General features: G+C 39.5%; 3 protein-coding genes across 3 annotated transcripts; 1 reads left to right on the forward strand and 2 right to left on the reverse strand.

The window, feature by feature from the left end:
* Positions 1–1832: 1832 nt before the first annotated feature.
* On the forward strand, positions 1833–3907 carry LOC134881746 (interferon alpha-inducible protein 27-like protein 2A). The gene is made up of 4 exons (XM_063909282.1): positions 1833–2066; positions 2224–2253; positions 2403–2564; positions 3679–3907. The coding sequence occupies exons 1-4, from the start codon at positions 2057–2059 to the stop codon at positions 3762–3764; spliced, it is 288 nt and encodes a 95-aa protein (XP_063765352.1). The 5' UTR covers positions 1833–2056; the 3' UTR covers positions 3765–3907.
* On the reverse strand, positions 2711–7346 carry LOC134881745 (uncharacterized). Its single transcript, XM_063909281.1, has 6 exons — positions 7036–7346; positions 6896–6919; positions 6642–6797; positions 6347–6370; positions 5580–5750; positions 2711–5179 (listed from the first exon to the last, which is right to left on the reverse strand). The coding sequence occupies exons 1-6, from the start codon at positions 7196–7198 to the stop codon at positions 5085–5087; spliced, it is 633 nt and encodes a 210-aa protein (XP_063765351.1). The 5' UTR covers positions 7199–7346; the 3' UTR covers positions 2711–5084.
* Positions 7347–7503: 157 nt separating this feature from the next.
* Positions 7504–15910, reverse strand: LOC134881742 (cytosolic 5'-nucleotidase 1A-like). Its single transcript, XM_063909279.1, has 7 exons — positions 15842–15910; positions 15432–15678; positions 13722–13889; positions 13254–13383; positions 12450–12572; positions 11887–12071; positions 7504–11343 (listed from the first exon to the last, which is right to left on the reverse strand). Exons 2-7 carry the CDS (start codon positions 15558–15560, stop codon positions 10972–10974), a joined length of 1107 nt encoding a protein of 368 aa, XP_063765349.1. The 5' UTR covers positions 15561–15678; positions 15842–15910; the 3' UTR covers positions 7504–10971.
* Between the last annotated feature and the right edge of the window lie 5874 nt (positions 15911–21784).

The raw sequence follows: 21784 nt of genomic DNA on the forward strand, positions 1-21784 counted from the left end.
AAAATTAAATCTAATCCAATAATGTTTAGACGTTTCAACTTTTGTGTCTAAAGATTCAACAATAACAATAATGATGGGAATCATGTGCATGTAGTGCATTGTTCAACAAAAAACAGTATTTAGGTGGGCTACTATAGTATCTTACTACTACACTGTGATGGCAATAAGGCAACTGGTTCAATTACTCTGTGTTGAAAGACTCTTAACTTTTGGTTTCATGCATTCATGTCTAACTCATCAAACCTGTGTTTTCTTGGATATTAGATGTACAATAAGTGTGAAAGCTGTGGGGCATTTCAAATGTGTGGAATATTAAATAGAGTAAATAAATATAGAATGTACCGTATGGTATGGTTTAAGTCCAGTGAAGCTATGGAGCAGAGAGTTATCTGCCAGCAAGAGGTGAGTTGTTGTACAGAGTTATTGCAGTGTGCAGGAATGTTCCCCTGTACCTGTCCTTGTGACAACGGAACTAGAACAGTCTGTTGGAGAAGGAGCTCCGCTGTCTGTACAGCTGCATGTGGCGAGGGTGGGTGGGGTTAACCATGATGGATAACAGTTTGTTGAGTGTCCTCCTCTCCACCACAACCTCAAAATTGTCCAGTTTTATGACATCCCATTTCAAATTCTTAGGCATTAATATGAAGTTGGTCCCCTGTTTGCTGCTTTAACAGCTTCCACTCCTCTGGGAAGAGATGTTGGAGTGTGTCCATGGGAATTTTTGCCCATTCATCCAGAAGAACATTTGTGAGGTCAGACAGGTCCAACCCAGACTCATCCACCGGACTGCCAGATAGAGAAGCGTGATTCGTCACTCCACAGAACACGTTTCCACTGCTCCAGAGTCCGAACGACCCATTCTTTCTTAAATATTTATAAAGGCAGATTGCATGGCTAGGTGCTACGTTTTATACACCTGTGGCAATGGGACTGAACGAAACACCTGAATTCAATGATTAACAGGAGTGTCCCAATACTTTTGTCTATATAATGTACGATAGTCTGGTCTGTTTTTGTGAATACCTAAATATAAATATGGTTATTGAGTGTTGGAATACTCTGTTACAATTAAAAGTCCTGCATTCAAAATGTTACTCAAGTAAAAGTACTAAAGTATAAGCATCAAAATGTACTTAAAGTACCAAAATTAAAAGTAGCCTACTTATAATGCAGATTGGTCTAGTTTAGAATAATATATATAGTATGTTTTGATTGTAATTATTAATGCTTTCAAGTGTTTATCACAGCTGGTAAAGGTGAAGCTTACTTTAATGACTTTGTATACTGCAGGGTAGCTTGTGAATTGACTCCAGGTGTAACTAAAGTCTGTTTTAAGTGTTGATTATATTTCACATCATTAATCCAAATCTGTAAAGTAATTAAAAGTACAAAATCAATGTAATGGAGTAACAGTACCTCTGAATTGTAGTGAAGTAGAAGTAAAAAGTAGCATAATATGGAAATACTCAAGTAAAGTACAAGTATCTCCTAATTGTACTTGAGTAAAGTAAAACAACATTAAGGGATTTTGAAATGAGGAGGCTTTGCTGCTGCTGCTGGTAAGTAGCGCCCTCCACTGGTGAGGGGTCAGTATCACACCAAAGTGAATTCACAGTTTATTGTCTTAAGATTTAATCGGGATCAGATCAGATGTTGGTCAAATTGTGCCTCGACTTAAATATTAAATGTCATTAAAATCCCTTTTTAATTGCATTAAACTATTGGTATGTAAATAAACGGTGAAGACATTTATCCGCAAAGCAGGCAGACCTAAACTGGGTTAGAATTCCTCAACGATGCCTGTCTTTTGTTTTCCTCCTGGTGCTCTTAGTACATTCAGCAAAAGTTATATTTAATTTAGTTTAAGTGGGATCATTAACGTCAAGAACTCTGTCACGCCTTCTGCTGCACAAAATCCAGAAGGTTTCATTTCCCATGAAAACGAAACTCACCCTCAAAGATTGGCTATATAAACCCGTCCAGCTCAAGGCTCGTCAGTAGACAAAAATACTAAGGACAAAACCAGTTGAAAACCCCTGGCCTACTACAACCAAACATGGGTCTTCGTAAGTATCATTTTACATTTCATCGACTGTTGACTACCTACATGCTTGCATTACATGCATGCATCTAAAACATATAATAATGATTGTTACCACCACAGCAAAGGTGTTGTTTAAGCCGGATGTTAGTGTTGATTTCGATATTCATCTTGTGTTTCAGTAACAGCTGCTCTAGTCGGTACAGGCGCAGGTAAGACTTTTTCATCTGATTGTAAACACACTTTAGATTAGATACGCTTTATTTGGGATTTTTTGGACTGTCCACTTGCTTTGTTATGACTTATTTTTCATTTTGGAGTGGTCAAACAAATTTCATTAACAACAACGTTTCCTCTGCAGTGGGAGCAGTGGTCGGAGCTCCTTTTGTTCTGGCCGGCATAGGGTTCACCTCAGTCGGTGTCGCAGCAGGCTCCTATGCTGCCGGCATGATGTCAGCTGCTGCAGTGGCTAACGGGGGAGCAGTGGCCGCCGGAAGTACAGTGGCTGTTCTGCAGGCCGCGGGTAAAATAAGATAGGATCAGATCAGATAAGATGTGCCTTTATTAATCCCCGTGGGGAAATTCGAGTGTTTAAGCAGCAACAAACAGGAAAAACAGTAGCTACAGGTTCACACAGGGATATGAAACATACATTTAAAGGTTTCAAGGTTTCAAGGTTTCAAGGTTTTTATTTGTCATATGCACAGCAGATACAGCGTATATGTTGGCAATGAAAATCTTATGTCGCGTGCTCCTCCAACAACTCAACATACATGGTGCAAAAGATAAATAAAATAGTAAAAAAGAGAGAAGAATATTTACAATATCAACAATACAGATTTGAGGAGGTGAAATATATATATGTGGAATACATTGAGAGTATTTAAATACTTTACACTGTTGAATGAGGAGGTATGGACAGATGCATATATTATGTATAACAGATGTATATGGCAGATATGTATAATATATAGATATGTGTACTATAAACAGATATGTATAATATATAGATATGTGTACTATAAACAGATATGTATGGCAGATGTGTATAATATATATGTATGTGTGTACTATAAACAGATGTGAGTAGACATTCACACAGCTCAGGAGTTCAGTAGTCTTATAGCCTGTGGTATGAAACTGTCTCTGAGTCTGGTGGTCTTGGTCCGGATGCTGCGGTACCGTCTGCCAGACGGCAGCAGACAGAACAGATTGTTGCTGGGGTGATGGGGGTCCTTTAATATCCTACCGGCCTTCTTCCTACACCGCTGGGTGTAGAGGTCCTCCATGGATGGCAACTCCGTCCTGGTGATGTGCTGAGCAGTTTTCACCACCCTCTGTAGAGTCTTACGGTTGAGGGCGGTGCAACTGCCATACCAGGCGGTGATGCAGCCAGTCAGGATACTCTCGATTTAAAATAAACATTTCTAAAATTCTAAAAACAAATATATATATATATATATATATATATATATATATATATATATATATATACAGATAAGTAACGTGATCATTACTTAATTTTTATTTTTCAAATTTAAACTTGTGGTTTGCCTGTTGTCTCCTTATGATAATATGGTAATATCAGTTCTCAGTTTCTGCATACGTTGATATTAAACCTTTAATCCTTGCTGTAGGTGCAGCAGGTCTGCCAGCAGCTGCCTCTGCAGGTGCGGCTGGCGTCGGAGCAGCGGTTGGATGGCTGGCTGCAATCCTCATCTGAGAAATCATCGAAGAACAGGATGAATATCTGTACTTGGCCAAATGAAGAAGGCAACTGCAATATACAGCACTTTCACTGACTAAAAAGCATGTTGTCATCTCATAAAAAATGTTTTGTTAAATACATTGGTCTTCTAAACATAAGTTCAGTGTGCCTGTGCTTCTTTCCATTTATTATAATGTTCACGAGAAAGGAATACAAATGTTCACTGGTTTATTAACCTTTTTTTCTGGCCACAGTTAAGTTAGGGGCTTTTAAACCAAGCTGTAAGATGTTATTTATCTGATGAGGCAAGGCAGCTTTATTTATATAGCTCCTTTTCAACACAAGGCAATTCAAAATTAAAATAGTGCAGCAGAAACACATTTTAAAATGACATAACTGGATGCTGTTTCTCCATGTTCTGACTGGGGACAGAAAGCAGGCCCGTCCCAGAAGACCTGAGCGTTCTGGATGGTTCATCATTTAGCAGGAGATCAGAGATGTATTTTGGACCTAAACCATTCAATGCTTTATAAACCTGTAGCATCATTTTGAAATAAATTCTTTGACAAACAGAAAGCTAGTGTAAAGACCTCAGAACTGGAATGATGTGATCCACTTTTCACTATTAGTGAGGACTCGAGCAGCAGCATTGTGAATCAGCTGCAGCCGTCTAATATATTTTTAGTGAGACCTGTAAATACACAGTTACAGTATCCGAGTCTACTAAAGATAAATGCATGGACAAGTTTTTCTAAATCCTGCTGTGACATTAGTCCTTTAATCCTAGATATACTGTATTTTTAAGGTAATAGTAGGCTGACTTAGTAATTGTTTTAATGTGACATTTGAAATTCAGGTCAGAGCCTGTGACTTCATCTAGATTTCTGGCTTTTTCTAAATGTTAAACATTGCGTAACGACAGTTACCACAGTTCTGTGTTTGTTTGATTAAAGAAAGTTCTGTGAGGGGGAGCTGAACCGTTAGGACATTAACCTGTGGCGTCATATGTATATGCCACTCAGAACTGTGTTTTATCACATTGGCTTTACTCATTATACACCCACAAAATACACGATAAATCAGTAAGCTACCCAATATGTATCTCATTAAAAAAACCGTAACGATGGCTGACACAGTTCAAAAACTGCCCTTTAAAATAAGCAACACACTTTAAATAAATATGGAATACCACCACATCAACAAAGATCCCAGCAGAGACTTGTAACAGTTGGTAAAGCAGCCTAGACACATATTTAATAACGTCAGCACATAGTCAACAGTCCTTAACTAAGCACTCCACGCCCAAGGGTTCCATATCCATGCTGTAAAACTTTATTAGATCTGGTGACAGATGGTTGACAGCATCCATGCAATAAGTTCTCCAGTCACAGCTCCAGCCGCAGCTCCACCCAAACCAGCACCTGTAGCCCCTGACATACCAGCAGTGAGAGAACATTTCACTTGAGATTAATAACAGCTCTATCTTACACTTGCCTTTCCAAAAGGAAAGCTGTTATTCTACAGTCTCAAATGACTTATTTTCTCTATTAAGCTAATTCTCCTTCAGGACTGAAACATGAAGATACTCCTAATGCTTTCTCTGTCCGCTGTCGAACAACACATGTTCTGTTTTTCATTGAATGTATTATTTTTATACAGGGGTGTCTAACAAAAGCATTCATTCCCTTTGGCATTTGAACAGAAATACATCTATGAGCCTTTCTGTTATCTTTTAAAACAGCTTTACTTTTTTCAGATATATACTGTTATTACTGGCTGGAGACCCACGTTTATTAAGATACAAATATATAAATAAATTGTTTTATTTACCAAGTGACTGCAAGATTGCCACTATACTTCCTGCTGCAACGCCTCCTCCATTAGCCGTTGCAGCCATCGACATTAGATTGGCAGCAATGGAGCCGGCTGCTATTCCACCTGAAGTGAAACCTAAGAGGCCCAGAATAACAGGAGTCGCCATCACAGTGGCTGCACCTCCAGCTAATAGAAACGATTAAAGCAGAAGAGACATGGTCACTAAGCATAAGAGTACAACCAGGTTTGGGGAAAATGTATTCTTTACAATTACAAGTTACCTGTAGAAATGTCATCAGTGACCTAATCTAAGTATCACAATATCAAATGAACGTAACCTGATTACTTTCCATTACTTTTGGATTACCTCAATATCAAAGGCAATGCCAATAAATGCAAGAGAAAATAAATACCAGTAAGAGAGCTTTTACCTAATTTTATTATATAAGACAACAGAACAATCTGACCTTAGAAAACAAGAAACCGAGTTATCATTAAGCATTTTTAGGCAGTATTTTATAGACCAACAATGACACACATAGCCGCAAACTACCTTTTAAAAAAGCAAAACTAAAATCTGAGCAAACAGAAAGTGCCCTGTTTTAGATTAGTACATACAGATACGCTCTGTAAAGTAGGTGAGTGTTTGAAATGTAATGTGGTATGCTGATTTCGAAATCCCGTTACATGTAATCTATTACCTCCTGAACCTGAGTACAACAAAGGGATTTTGATGATTAAAGGCTAGCACTTCCAAAAACGTGCATTCCAGATGTTCTTACCTGCGCCCCAAAACCATCCTCCACCTGTTAATGAAACACAAACAAAAACCAATGACACGCTATCCACACTGAACTGCTAATAAGACTTTTCCCTTTTATATTCTTGCTTGTGATGATGTAATGATGCTGCTTTAAACTTTCAATGAGCCTCATGAAAACAAACTTATATAATAAGATTATAACAGATATTACAGGACAGAAAAAAGTATTTTGTAGTTGTCTACCTAAATCAGCATTTACAGTATATATATGCAGTGAAAAAGATATAGATGAAGAAATAAAATATTCACTTTACCCAAGAGTGAACTCAAGATTGCCTTCAAAAGTGCCCACAGAATCCAGAATGATCCCGACTTAATTTCTCCAAAAATAACTTGTAGTATCTCATCCAATGAGGTGTAACCCACTTGGGACAAAATGTCAGGATTCAGATCCTTAGTCCCTGCACCTCCTGTGAGAATAATATAAAAGAATAAATATTTCTGACCCACATAAGGGATTCTGAAATTCAAAAGAGAATGTGGGTGTTTGTGGTTTAATAGATATTACCTGTGGCATTAAAGTATGCCTCACCTGTAAATGAAAAAACAACAAAGAAAAACATGTTATCCCCACTGCGCTGCCCTGAGCAAAAACATTTTTCTGATCTACATAAAGTAACAGCATTGTCAAAGAAACTGTGTACTCACAAAGTCTTTCCATCTCCAGGCTTTTGGAATGAGCGTCTGCCTTCTCTATCAGGTGTGAGACTTCAACTGATCTCAAAGCAAAGTGTTTGTATAACCTGTGAGCAGGTTTGGTGAGGTTGGATATATTTCCATAAGTTTCCATTTCCCAGAACAACACTGTCATGTGAGGATACCATCATGACATTTAAGAAACAAAAAATGTAAATAGCATTTCATTAGTACTCCTTCACATATTAGACTAAACTACATTTATCATAATTTCACTTTTTTAGAATGCGAATCAGAAATACGTTTTTTATCCCTGGGGAAATTGTTCCATTTAGGAAATTGGAAAAAAGTAAGATAAATATAATAAATGTTTTTATACAAACATAATAAGTAAGAATATGAATTTCTCAGGTTAAAAAACAATGAACAAATCACACATTACCTGATGTCATACATTTTCAACAAGAAAGTCATAAACATAGGTTTTGGTCTTCTCCGAGTAATTGTTGACAGTAAACAATAAAATGTTTGTCTGATGATGCAAAGGTGAGAACATTAAAGGCCTCAATGTCATGGATGGAAATGACTGGTCTTCATGTGAGGCAGAACAGGTGACAATCAGCCTGTGGTGTCTGTCTCCCCCTGCTGTGAACAGAAAGACAGGCCACCGTCGTCTTGTTTTAGCCTTTGCTTTTTCAAAAAATGATTGAATAAAAGTCTGAAACGTTTCTCCTCTGCATAACTAATCAGCTCTTTTTAGGGGTGGGGAGTGAAGACATGTTTTTAATACATACATTTTTAATTAAACACATTTGGCCCAGATTTACCAAGATTCCACATCTTAACAAGATTTCTTAGTCAATTCCAACTTGCTTTACACTCACACAAAGAGTGACTATGGACTTTATAAAATATAACAGCTACTGAATGAAAGAATGAGACAGACAGGCAGGACAGACATTGAACCTTCGGCACTTCAGGGACAACATGCATGTCAATAAATCCTGAATATAAACAGGAGTACATTTTAAATAAATATAAAGTAAAATAGTTAATTTCACAAATTAGCAATTTTCTAAATACATTCATACGCATCAATCCAACAACCACATTTACAACAGACTGATACCAACAAAAAGCCACTTTGACAAAAAGGCACAAGTTTCAAAACGCTTGAACACAAAGACAAGCAATGAATTGACAGAGCTGCATTAATCCAAATTGAGATTCTGCATAAATCACATCTTGGCTGCATCCAGACTCCCTCTTTATCAAAAATAATCTTAGGTCACTTGATGTTTCCTCTATGGTTGGTTTAGCCCTTAACTGGCCAGACTTCAGAAGGAAAAGGTTATTTCCTTGGCTAGGGCCAGAAAATCTAAATCCCAAGGGGATTGTTTATTTATAGCTCCGAAATCGTTTTACCTTTCTCATCAAAAAGGCTAAATCTGAGTACTACATCTCTAAAACTACAGTAACCTAAATGATCATAATTTCTGAAAGGTAATAAATATATTCATTTGGAACAGAAACTAAACATGAAATACCAGCCTGCATTGTTAAAGACTCCCATTCTCTCACTGACAAATCGGCCATTCTCAACAGCTATAACCAACATTTTATTTCTTCTGGTTATTTGTTTGAGTCTTTACACCAGACCCTAAACAGAAGGTTGAGGTCAACACCTCCATCCCAGTCCGTGGTTCATCCATTAACTTTCAGGTTTATTCAGGTGATAGAGGTCCATAGAGCCTTACAGAATCTGGATCCACACAAATCGGCATGTCTTGACAAGCTTGATCCTCATTTAAGTTAGCTGCAGACTTTACAGCAAAACCGCTGACGTATCTTTCTACTCTGACTCTTTCCATCGATGAGATTCCTAACATGTGGAACTCTGCATTTGTTCTTCCTCCCTATATCAAAGGGGTGTGCCCCAGGGTTCAATATTAAGACCGCTGTTGTTCACCATACAGTGGGGAGAACAAGTATTAGCCGATTTTGCAGGTTTTCCCACTTACAAAGCATGTAGAGGTCTGTAATGTAATGTAATAGAGGTTGGAGTCTGTTTGATTGAGTGTGTGGACAGGTCTCTTTTATACAGGTAACGAGTTCAAACAGGTGCAGTTAATACAGGTAATGAGTGGAGAACAGGAGGGCTTCTTAAAGAAACACTAACAGGTCTGTGAGAGCCGGAATTCTTACTGGTTGGTAGGTGATCAAATACTTATGTCATGCAATAAAATGCAAATTAATTATTTAAAAATCATACAATGGGATTTTCTGAATTTTTGTTTTAGATTCCATCTCTCACAGTTGACATGTACCTATGATAAAAATTACAGACTTCTACATGCTTTGTAAGTGGGAAAACCTGCAAAATCGGCAGTGTATCAAATACTTGTTCTCCCCACTGTATATGTAAATAATCGCCAATAATTTATCAAATGCTACTTTCCATTTTTATGAATATGATACTGTTATCTATTCTTCATCCTCTTCTATAGTAAAAATGCTTTACCATTTAACTCAACACAATTTAGTATTAAATGCAGACAAATCCAAATTCATGATTCATTCACTTCTTTCTCCCCAAGATGTCTGCAGTTCAAGAGACTGACATTGAAATGGTCACTACATCCAAATGTTTAGGTATTATTGATAAGAACCTATCACACTGAAATGTTGTTACCAAGCTAAAGATAAAATGTGGTTTCTTTTACAGGTTAGGAAACATTTGATCTCTGCAACGTTTTTTCCGGTATTGGATTATGGTGATCTTTTTTACATGAATGCCTCTGACCTGTGCCTAAAGAATTTGGATACTGTGTACCATCGTGCATTACATTTTGTAACTGGATGTGGATATTGGGTACACCACTGCACTTTGTATGATGCTGCTAAATGGCAATCTTTGTATGCACGCAGATTTTCCATTGGTTGGGTTTAACATATGAATCTCTCCTTGGGCTGGTTCCCTCTTAACTGTGCACATATATGTGTAATAAAACTAATCCATATGGCCTGCGCTCCCATGACTTTATACAGATATTGGTACTCTTGGTTAAAAAATAACTAGGGGAAAAAGCTTTAAATATACTGCCCCTTCTGCGTGGATTAATGTACAGAAGGAGCTGAAACTGATAGATTTGATCACCATGGGGGAGTTCAAGTCCATTTTAAAGGATAGAGAACAAAATACTCTTGGTCGATGTGATTTCTCTTATGTCCCCTAATTGAAGTCGTTTAAAATAGTGTTAGTTTTTATGCTTCATAATAGATTTTCGTCTGCCTGCATGGTTTGTGTTTATTTGTTGTAAAATTGTTCATGCTTCCCTCTTGGCCAGGTCGCTCTTGAAAAAGAGATTTTAATCTCAATGAAACTTTCAAACTGGAAAAATAAACGATATATATGGTATCTAAAGACATCTTGATTAGAATCCTGGTGTTTTTTTTTACAGTATTTGGTTCTGCTTGACACTTTTTTAAAGGCTTAATCCTTTCTTTCCATCCGAGCTTTATGCAGGGTTTGCAAGTTGTAACTACTGGCTTTATTAAGAGGAAAGCATTTTTTTTAAATGCTGTAGGAAACTATTATAAGCAGAGATGTAGGTGACAAGCTTGTGAATGATCCCGATGACTGGTGTATATCTACTCTAATTATTAATAGTACTGTAATACATGTTAATAAATCATTAGTGGTTAATTTATGTGGTTTTATCATTTGTTTTGGTCTAATTCCTCTGCAGCCCTTTTTCACAACATGGTCATACAATCTGGCACCCTGAACAATCTAACTAAGCCATTACTTAACACCTATAAACAAATGATAAATGGTTTAACTGAGCTCTTGTTAGAAAGTTGTACCTCTTTTACTCGAAACGTAAACAACAATGGATAAAATAACCGGTAACGATAGAGTTATAACGTCGCCCAGTGATGTTCAGGCTACTTTGGTGCTGCAGAAGTCTCTTTGTCATTAATTCCTTTCTTCGTCACTCCCTGAGCTATCCCATAGGGCACGTGGCATGCTACTGTCCCGATTTCCGCTGCCCCCTCCACATGAAACATCTGGTCATCAAAGAAAATGTGCGGCCTGATCTTCTCAAGCATGGGGCCCTTGGGTGCCCCTGCCAGAAAGAGAGCCTCATCGATCTCCAGACCCCACGAACGCAGAGTTTTCAGGGCTCTGGTACCAGAGCTTGCTGCGCTGCGAGCTGTCACCAAGTAGGTCCGGATGGGGCAGTCCATGCGCTGACCTTTGCCATAAAACTTCTTCTGCAGCTTTCCTAAAGCCTCCAGGAAACCTTTCAGGGGTCCCTGCACAAAGAAGAAGGAATAGAGTAAAAACCAAAGTCACCTTTTGCTAGTGTTTATTTGTATAAAGGGCCAATTAAAGGTTAATTGGAATAAGCTGTGCCAATGTTGGAAATAATCTGTTCTCCTTATAGAGAATTTACCAGCAGCTCTATGATAACTTGGGTCTTCGATCATAGTTCATACTGTAGTTCATCATGTCTTTTGTAATCAACCTGGTAAGTTCTTGAGGCTTGGTGATATCACAACAGCACTCAAAGATGGCAGGTTAAAGACAAACCCTCAGAGGAGCCAAATAGCAGTGAGGGCAAATGGTAAAAATTAAAAAACAGTTTACATACCAAATTACTTTTCTTATTTTGTATAGATATCACTATGATTTCCAAACCAAGAAAGGACTTTTGTTCGTACAATATTATCATAGGTCATAGAAATGACTGTCAAAATTACTCAATAATACCTAAGCCTTTCATTTAATGTACTACATGCAGTACATTTACAATAGTGGTGTGATACTGATAATTGTCTCTTTTGTGTTTACTGTACATGGTCCAGAGGCTTGTTCTCGTGTGCCTTCTCGTGTTCAAAGAACTTGTCCAGTCCATGGGCCTTGTAAATGCGCTCAGACTCATCAGAGAAGAGGACGGCGTCACCATCGAAGGCGACTCGCAGCTGGGTGTCCGACACTTGTGTCATCTTCTCTTGGGTGAACATGGTAGCTGCTGCTATACCTGAGTTTTTTATTCAGAAACAGGTGTGTATAAATACATGTTGCATAGCATGTAGCAGAGATACTCACTTTGGCCTCTGTAGTGTAGTCATATAGCTTCTTGGAACACTTTTTTTAGCATAGTTTGGTTTTAGTTTGCTATCACACTTTGCTGGGTTGCAGTTTTTTTAACCCTGTGACATCATGGCGCACAGGTTAAAATGGCCAATTGCTCATGTACATTGAGTTCTCATGTGCTGTGATTATTTATAAAGCATTATGAATATTGAAAAGTCCTTACAACTATTACTGTACAGTGCTATAAGCAGATTGTAATGTATTATAGTTGTGTTTTTAATGCATTTTGGACAGTGCTAGCCAGCCTCTCAGTAATATTTACCTTCTTCCAGAGCTTCTCGAACCTTGGCTGGATCAGCAGACAGGTACAGGTTAGTGTGGTAGGCCTTCAAGTAGCCTATGGGACTGTTCCCTCCTGTCATACAGAAGCGTTCGATGAACAATTCTGCGGAGAAGAGGAATCAAAGATCAGTGAACAGTTGATGTGCATTAAATTCAAGATAGGCCAAAATGTAATGAATTGGTGCATTACCTCATATTTTGACATTCATAGCTGATCACTTTCAACATGAAATACAAACCGCCAGTGGTGGGTGGCTTTAGGTTATAAAGCATTCAGAGAAAACCCAGTGTCGAGGAAAGAGCCTAAGACATTTCCGTTTGGCCTGACTCCTTCAGTGGGCGTATGGTGAGGAGCTGCCAAACCCCTGCAAGGAGCAAGGACTGCAAATCCCCAACTCCCACCACTCATCCCCTGGGTTCATATTGTCATGGGTCGCTCAGTTTGTGGGAATAAAGAGGATCAGCTTTGCAGAGAAGCTAGTGAATGCACATGGCATCGGCCAATTGCTAGAGTCCAGCCTACCGCCAGTGTGTTTGTGATGCTGTCAGTAAATCTGATCTTTTGCTATTTCAGGAATTGACCCAATGAAAACCAAAGCTTTTTACTTAAAGGTTTATGGTAGGTGGTCATTCCAAGCATGTATAATGTATTTTGATGTGCGTAGTTGCATCTACACATAGAGCATGCTTACACTAGTTCTAGCTTACAGTTCTGATTTAAAGGTACATCAACAGTGAACAGGAAGACCTAACTGAACTGTAGAAAAGTTAGTAAGTAACTCACGGTGATGATTGATGGTATTGATTAGTCTTAGGCCAACATATGCGTGGTTGTTGGTCATGAGCACCACATCAAACAGCTCCTCGCTGTCAGGGTAAAGCTCCCTCAGTCGAGTGTTCACAGCCTCCAGAGCCTGGCAACATGACAAAACACAGATTTCAGCTATACAAAAAAGATGGCTCTATGCCACTGCAGTGGGGATGTGTGTGTGTGTGTGTGTGTGTGTGTGTGTGTGTGTGTGTGTGTGTGTGTGTGTGTGTGTGTGTGTGTGTGTGTGTGTGTGTGTGTGTGTGTGTGTGTGTGTGTGTGTGTGTGTGTGTGTGTGTGTGTGTGTGTGCGTGGGTGTATGAGTGGGTTGGTATTTTATTCTTGTGACTCATTCACCGCTTCCAGAGACACGACCTAACATTAAACACTGACATCAAGGAATTAATATGCATTGGGTTTGTGTGTTTGTGTGTGCTCTCTGACCTTGACAAAGGAGAAGGCAGGGCCGGGGTTAAAAGGCTGCGTTTCATGCTCCACCTGATACTTGATGTAATCCTCAAGGCCCTGCTGCTGGTAGATCTGCTGCTCCTTCTCCATGTTGAAGAGGACTCGTGCCGACACGCCGATGGTGATGGCATTTTCCGGCTTAGGCTAAAAAAGTAAAAAATAGTTTTAAAAAATGTTGCATTAACATCCAGCTTTAGTTTTCTTCACAGTCACAGTAGCCTTATTTAAGATGCAAATAAGGCAACTTATTTGCATCTGCATCACCTTATTTCAGATGTAAATAAGGCAACTGTGACACATCAGCTAGCCTAGCTTAGCAAAGCTTAGCACGAATACCGTAATACGGGAAACAGCTAGATTGGCTTTTTCCAAAGGGCAAAGAATTCTCCCTACAAGCAAGCCTGACACCTTAATAAAAGGTTTCCCATACAAGCGTTGCTTCATAAACACAGTTTCCTTCTTTGTGTTGTTATCCAACAATGTTTAGATGAGTGTTTCTGCCTGTAGGGACATTTTTCATATTCTAATCAGTGGCAAAAAGCGTTTGCTGATTTGCTGACAGCTCCACGTAGAAAGAAACAATTTAATAAAGGCTTTATTGAATGCCAACAGTGGGTAAACTGAATGAGTTGTTATGACAGAATAGAGGTGACGATATGATAAGAAATACTTTCCTTTGAAAGACTCTGATAGTGCAGGCCGACATACCGGGCCGACCTGTTAAGTATTTTGAGACTGGGACAACAACACAGAATATAGCACACTGTTTATAATGGTGCTCACACTTTTTTGTTTTGTTATGCTTTTGGAAATGATATTACTGTAATATCTGTTGTGTTTTTTTTGTTCTTTAAGTTTTTATTAACTTATATCCATACATATTCATACACAATGAAACACTTTCCGCTAATAATCCATTTTTACAATAAAACATTTTAAAACAAATAAAACAAATAAAGACACAACAGAACCCCCCCCCCCCACACACACACACACACACACACACACACACACACACACACACACACACACACACACACATTCTTTTTTGGTGTTTTGCTACATCGTTTTCAGGTAAGAAATCCGAGTGATAGCCTTGACAGAAAACCGTGTACCTGAGGTTAAAAAAGAGCTGTCAGTGCTTTGCTCGGTTTCTAACAATAAAGCCTTTCTGAGTTTCTGTTTCCTGTTTCGCCTAACTATATCTCAACCTAACATTCTTACTGAGGCTTTAAATTAAGCACTTTACATTACATTATTATTACATTACATGTCATTTGTTAGACGCTTTTACCCAAAGCGACTTACATACACTCAATACTGTGGGCAATCCCTACAGGACCAATTTGGAGTGAAGGGTATTGCCCAAGCAAACAGCAACATGCTGGCTGTAGTAGGGATCGAACCAGTGCTCCCCTGATCCGAAGATCAGCGTACTAAGCCTTGGCCTCCCTCCACTTGGTAGCAATCATGATATTAACCCTCCTTTAGTTAAATTGGTTAAGTTTGATCAAAAATGACTGTAAAATAAGCAGCCTCAAGTGAGGTGAGCAGCTCTACATTTGACTTGATAATTTACTTGTGTATGCAATATGTGTCCTCTTTGCTGTCAAAAACTCTGATACTCGGAAACTGCAGCTGTAAACGGATGATACATACAGTAAGGAAGGCTGAAAGGATACTCACTGGTTTAGGTTTCCTGGTGGGGGTGGAGGGATTCAACTGCATCCTAGCATCTTCCAAGGGGGTTCGGTTACTAATGCTGGCCAAGTCAGGTCCACGGGCTGTCAGTGTGGGACCGTTTTTTAGACTCATCTTATCTCCTCGGCTCTCCCTCAGGTCCACACTGAATCCCAGTGTGTCCCCTGATAGCTCTCTTCTTGAGTCTCTGCCTCTCTTTGGCAGGGAGTTCCCAGCTAAGTCCTTAATCACTCTTTAATAATCACAATTTGGATTCAGTCCTGGTGCACACAATAAATCATATCACCCTGGCTACAGCAGCAGATGCACTTAGCTAAATGATATTCAAAATAAAGAGGATGATTGCAGAATAAGAAAGAGATGAAGAGAAACTCAGAACATTCTGTTAATATTACCTCTTGTCTCTAGCATCATACGCATTGTATCTTCATTCAGCTCTATTGCGCTTGTCTCTTCATGTTTTTCTCTCTCTCACACACACACTGCTGAGTTCAAGCCATTTTGCTTACGCCCCTCCTTTTTTTTTTTTAACCCTTTCAGTGTCTAATTCCCTGGAGCAGCAGCAGTGCATGTGATTTAATGTATGAGAATTATGTAGCAGCAGTCCCAGTTGCCAGGCAACGGCTGGCTGGGTGGGACATCCCATCTAAAATCTGTTTGGTTGCACCACCAAATATGGCATTAATCAGAATGGGAGACTGGTGATGCCGGGAAGGAAGATGAAAGACTTTAAAGAGCATTGATGCATTTTAAATAATAACAACACTAAGCAGACAGACAGGGACTCGAAGATCAAAAGGACAAAATGCACACTGCTGTTCTGTATGCCGTGCTTCGCAGGTAACCTTCCCTTAATATGTTGTACCACTAGGGGGCAGGACTTTAAAAGCTGTGAAGCTCCATCCACTTTATCTCTCTCAACCAGTCAGTTTCTGATGAATTATCAGCCACTACTTCTGTTCCTCTAGTAGCTTGTATTTTATTGTATGCAATAAACTTTGTTTCGTATGTCACTGTATGCATAAAAAACATTTCTACACTTTTTTTTGGTTGTCTTATGTAATATTTTCGACACACTATGCTATGTGTTTAGCGGCATATTAAGACATATTATTCTATGTCGTTTATTTGCAAATTTTTCATCATACTTTCATGTCGTTTTTTGTATATTTACGACATGCTCTACTATGGCATTTTAATGCATGTTTTCAACATACTCTATGATATGATAGCGTTTCATGGCATATTTTCGACACACTATACTATGTCATTTTTCTGATATTTATGACATACTAGTTTGCACATTTTTCAACACTTTGTTGGGTTTTTTGCTAAATTAGTGTCACTGATGACAACGGTGCTGCTTCTAATGTCCGTACAACTATTGCAATTTATATTGAACAGGTTCAGATCTTGCTTTGAAGACACTTTGAAATATGTTCTGACTTGAAGGCATACACGTTCAGATTTGATGGAGACATGAGAAAAGTGAACATTTTGACGCACAGTATCGATCAGGCAGGATTCAATGAGCCTCCATTGCCTCCATGTGCTGGGACATTTTTATACTTATAATATAGTATGGCTTTATTTCTGACGATTTCGACATATTTCAGTTTGGTTTTTTTCTCATAGTTTCAACATTGTGTACTATGTCATTTTTGCTTATATCCGACACACGAAAACATAATATTCATTGCTGTTTTCCCTTATTTTTCCAAAATACTATAGCATTGTATGCAAAAAGTCTTCATAAACAAACGTTTTTTAAATGACTTTATTGTGACTCTAACCAAACAATGAGGGGTTTTTTACGAGGACACTTTGACATGTTTACTGCAGGGGGATGAAACAAGGACCAATGTACTCTACCTGAGCTACAGCTAAATGTAATATCGACCAATGACAACTATCCCTCCAATACTTCTAAAGGCAGCACATGAAACTGACTGCAAAGAGTGCTCTTTGCAATTTTGCTTATGTAACCCTCATGATAATGTGTCTGGCTCCAACCCAAACTCTCCTTGGGGCTCTCCAGAGACCAGATATTAAGAGCTTTTATCGATTGACTGAGGACAGCTAAAGGATAGTGTCTTATAGTCTGAATCCTGGGGAAATGTAGACGCATGCAATGTATTTGCTCTCTTATTTTTGTTGCATTTTTTACGTATAAAGATGTCAGCAGGCAGACTGGAAACTCGGGGGACTACAAAGGTCCTAAGGCCCATATCGAAATCAGGACAATGTGGTATAATGGCATGTACTTCAACCATAAGGTTAACAAACATGCTCCAACCCATGTATTTGTATAATATTTAGATATGTTAGAATAAATCAGAAATTGTACAATGTACAATCATCAGTGTGTCTCAAAACGTATAAAGACTTTCTAAAATAAGCAAACAACAAATCTGAATCTGAAGTTTTTACAAAATAGGCTATTTTTATTGAATCATGATTTACACTTTCCAGTTGAGTCTTTGTGGTGTAGTGGTACTGAAACCTTAAGACATGATTTCTTGCATTTTATGCTCACAGCCACTAGAGTGTGATAGAGTATAGGAAGCCTCTCAGCCATCCGGTGTGGTCCTGGATACTTTACTACTCCATTCATTGCTCTATTCGTTGTAGACAAAGAGGACTTGAAAGAGGAACTGTGTGAGTGTGAGAGAGGAAGTTGATCTGAAAACATGAGTTTTTGTGTATCTTGAAACCCTTTAACTTTGTGGATAGTAGCTGTGTGGCTATTATACCCCTCTCTTTAGAGACTTTCGGTGTATGGTAGTTATTATGTATAATTAAGAACTAAAAGCCATTGTTTTTAATGGAATAAGCTACTTTTTCAACTTATGACTTACCAAAAAAAGATTGCTCTAATGTGACAATTTAAAGGCTTTGCATAGAAATACCACATTTCATGTGTTAAAATGGCGTCTGATAGAGCAAACAGGCGAGTTGAAAGGCATGCTCCAAAACATTTATGGCATAATTTAGATCTATTTCATCAGTGGAAGTAATACCTTCACATTCTGCTATATCTGGGTAACATCAATGAGGCATTTCCCCTTCATGTAGCAGAAACCTGAGCAACACTTGCCTCTGTCTTTGTGTCTCTGCTTGTTAGTCTGGAGCACTGATGGGGTTAACAGGACATGGAGACAGTTGGGCCGCACCCACTGAGCTGATTTGAATAACGCCGGCATTTGGCGCGAGGCTCAGAGCAGCCAGCCTTTCTTCATACAGGCTGTGAAACCACTCCCCTCCCCATGCACCCTGGTGTGGCGGGAAATGCTATAGAGTAGGAGGCACAAAATAGAGAGAAGGAAAAGGGGGATAGGGACTGCATTGGCTGCCTCTGTACACCTTACTTGTACCTGCAGTCATTGGGTTGCCTTGGAAACATGTAAGGTACAACCTATTTAGAAAAAAAGCACAGAGAGAAAGAAAAGAGGAAGAAAAAGCAACACGCCTCTCTGTTTTGGCGCGAGACCGAGAGAGAGATAATGCTCTCTCAGTGGTAGGCTGTGGGGGGAGACAAAAGCAGGCATGAGTGGAGCGGGGCAGAACAAAGAGGGTAACAGCCTGGACTACCCCCCTCCCCTCTTATCAGCCCCAACCCCTAGCACACAGCCTGAGGGCTTCAGGCAAGGCAGATGACTATTATAACCTTAATCAGTCCTTCAAAGCGAGCACTCAGGCATGTTTGCCACCACCAGTTTCTTTGTTCCAACTGGGATTCTGCCTAATTTTGGCTTGAACCCTTTGTCATTTACCATGTATAAAACCAGGAGCTACACAAAAACACACACACACACACACACACACACACACACACACACACATACACAAACATAGCAAACCCCTTAATTTCCTTGCTAAGATAAAACCTTACAATCATCCACCATTAAGGTAACGGGCCTATGGGAAGGTTTGCTGAAGTGGCATTGCAGGCCAACGCGCTCCAAGTGACATTATTGGATTTGTTGTTATTGGCTTTCAGAATGGCAGAGATTCACCCACATTATCCCTGATCTGTAGGGTAAGTAAGTGGGTGGCAGCTGACTAAGCATCTTTATGTTGGGAAAAATTCACCCATCAGAAAGCGGTTCCTCTTGCTTCCTGTCTCCAGTGGGCTCAACACAAAAACAGGAAGTCTGTGCTGCCTGTGTGTTTCCTCGGCTGTATAACAGAGACTCTTTCTCTCACACACGAACACACACATACAGCACTATAGTAGGGAAGAGGAAAGCAGGGTACCGATTATTACATAAGTTCCACAGTAGAGGCGACTCAGGCCCTGACGACAACAGCAGTCACATTCAGACACAGGCTGAAAAGGAGGAATTGTAACCATGCAGGACAAACATCTATACATTCACCATCAGATAAGAGCACACACAGTGTGGGAGTGAATCTGCATTTAAAACATTTAAATGTATATTGATGCAAATACACTCTCTAAGGCCTAAACTCTCACACTGCAGTAATTGGTCAATAAATTGCCTTTTGATGTGTGTGTGTGGGGGTGGGGGGATGATTACTGAAGGCTGCACCGAGAGGGAGACAAAGAGCACAGGAACCAAAGTAGAGATCTAGAGGGGGCTTATATTCGTGGTGGCGGTGGTGGTGGGGGACCTATAAGGGTCTGCAGGGGGTTAAAGGGTACTGGGGAGGAGGGGTAAAGCCCCTTTCTGAGTAGCTTGGGGGGGGGGGGTGGGGAAGGGGGTTGGTGGTGAAGGCACTCAATGGGGCGAAATTCAAAAGATGCAGCAAGTGTCCCAACTTCTACTGAAGCAACCTAACACCGCAGAGCCAAACAATGGAACATCTGCTGGCTGACAAAGCTGTGAGAGCTGCAGTGGCTCTGATTTATACTGCTGCTCTTTGGAGAAAACCCCCAACAGTAGCAACAGGTTTCAACATATATCTGAGATCACTGATACGTACTTGGCATCAGCTCGCTCTCTTTGGCACCTCTGACTAGATTGCTTAATTTCATTTGAAAGCATAATAACGTTTGTAATGTGCTTTTGAAGAAGAAGAAGAAGTTCAAAAAGAAGAACAAGAAGACATACATTTCAGGGGAAGTTGATTCCTTCTTAATCAGACCGTTATCATTCCTTATGCAGCTCTATCCCAGTTTAAAAAACTAAACAAGGCATTTAAACATGTTATCCAGGCATATACCCACTGTCTTCCAAAGTTGCAATAGCAGCTTCAACCTTGTTTGCAGTAGTTCGACTTTAGAACCAAATATGACCATATAACAATGCTATGATGCTCTACACACTGAAACAAAGGGACACTGGTAATGCTAAATTGGCATAATTATTAGTTATTTGGAGGGCAGTGCAGCAAGCTCTCAACACAACATTAACATCTCACATTACATATCACAATGTAAAGATAATATGGCATGTTATCCGAATACAGACATTAACAAAAGATTATCATCAGTTTAGCATTGAGATTGTGTCACCTGAAGAATATATGTCTGTTGTTCCACACTTCTTTAGGCTCTGTTTTGGTCTCAACCAGCTCCTGGGGGTAATACCTTGCTAATTAGCAGGACGATGTTCAACTTTTTTCACCAGTTAATAGCATATATTTGTTGGGGTCATTACCGCTGATATAATAAAGAAACCAAACTCAACAGTGAGATAAATGAGGTACAGAAACCATGGGGATTATATTTTCCCCTGCCAATGCTACTCAGTTGACACACAATGGCTTCGTGTTCAGAGTCAAAGCCAAGTGTGCACACAGTCAGACCATCATAACATGTTAACAATAAATCATCAGTAACCAGGTTTCATATAATATCACCAATTGTAATGATATGAAAAACAGAAACCACAACAAAATACAAGTACCTATCAGGAGTATTCTGACAGCTTTAGTGACTCACTCACAATCAATGTCACCCTGTCTCACCAATTCAGTTTGTGTGTGCTTGGAGGAGTGTTGGTGAGGGGGTTGCCAGGGTGAGGGTAGCACAGCAGTTGTCACTGTTGAGGCCCTGTTCCCCCTCTCTCCTTCTGCTTATCCATTAACCAACACCATGGTTACTTCAGCGCAGCTAATGCACAGTCTTACGTCTCCAGTGACCACAGACCCTATAGGAACAGATTTGTCATGTTTGTGTCTACAGACTTTTTTTCTAGTACCTCATCTTAATTGCCTAGTTCACTAGCATCAGTTCATGGACAGTGTTGGCTAAGCATCTGTTTGTTTACAAATTGCTGTCCATCCTTGGCATGATTTTGTAATAAACCCAGGTCAGAGAGTTTACCGTGAGCCACTGACAGCTCGCGCAGTGTGATGGTTTGAAGATCTTT

Source organism: Eleginops maclovinus, chromosome 19, assembly GCF_036324505.1.
Source record: "Eleginops maclovinus isolate JMC-PN-2008 ecotype Puerto Natales chromosome 19, JC_Emac_rtc_rv5, whole genome shotgun sequence".
NCBI lineage: Eukaryota > Metazoa > Chordata > Actinopteri > Perciformes > Eleginopidae > Eleginops > Eleginops maclovinus.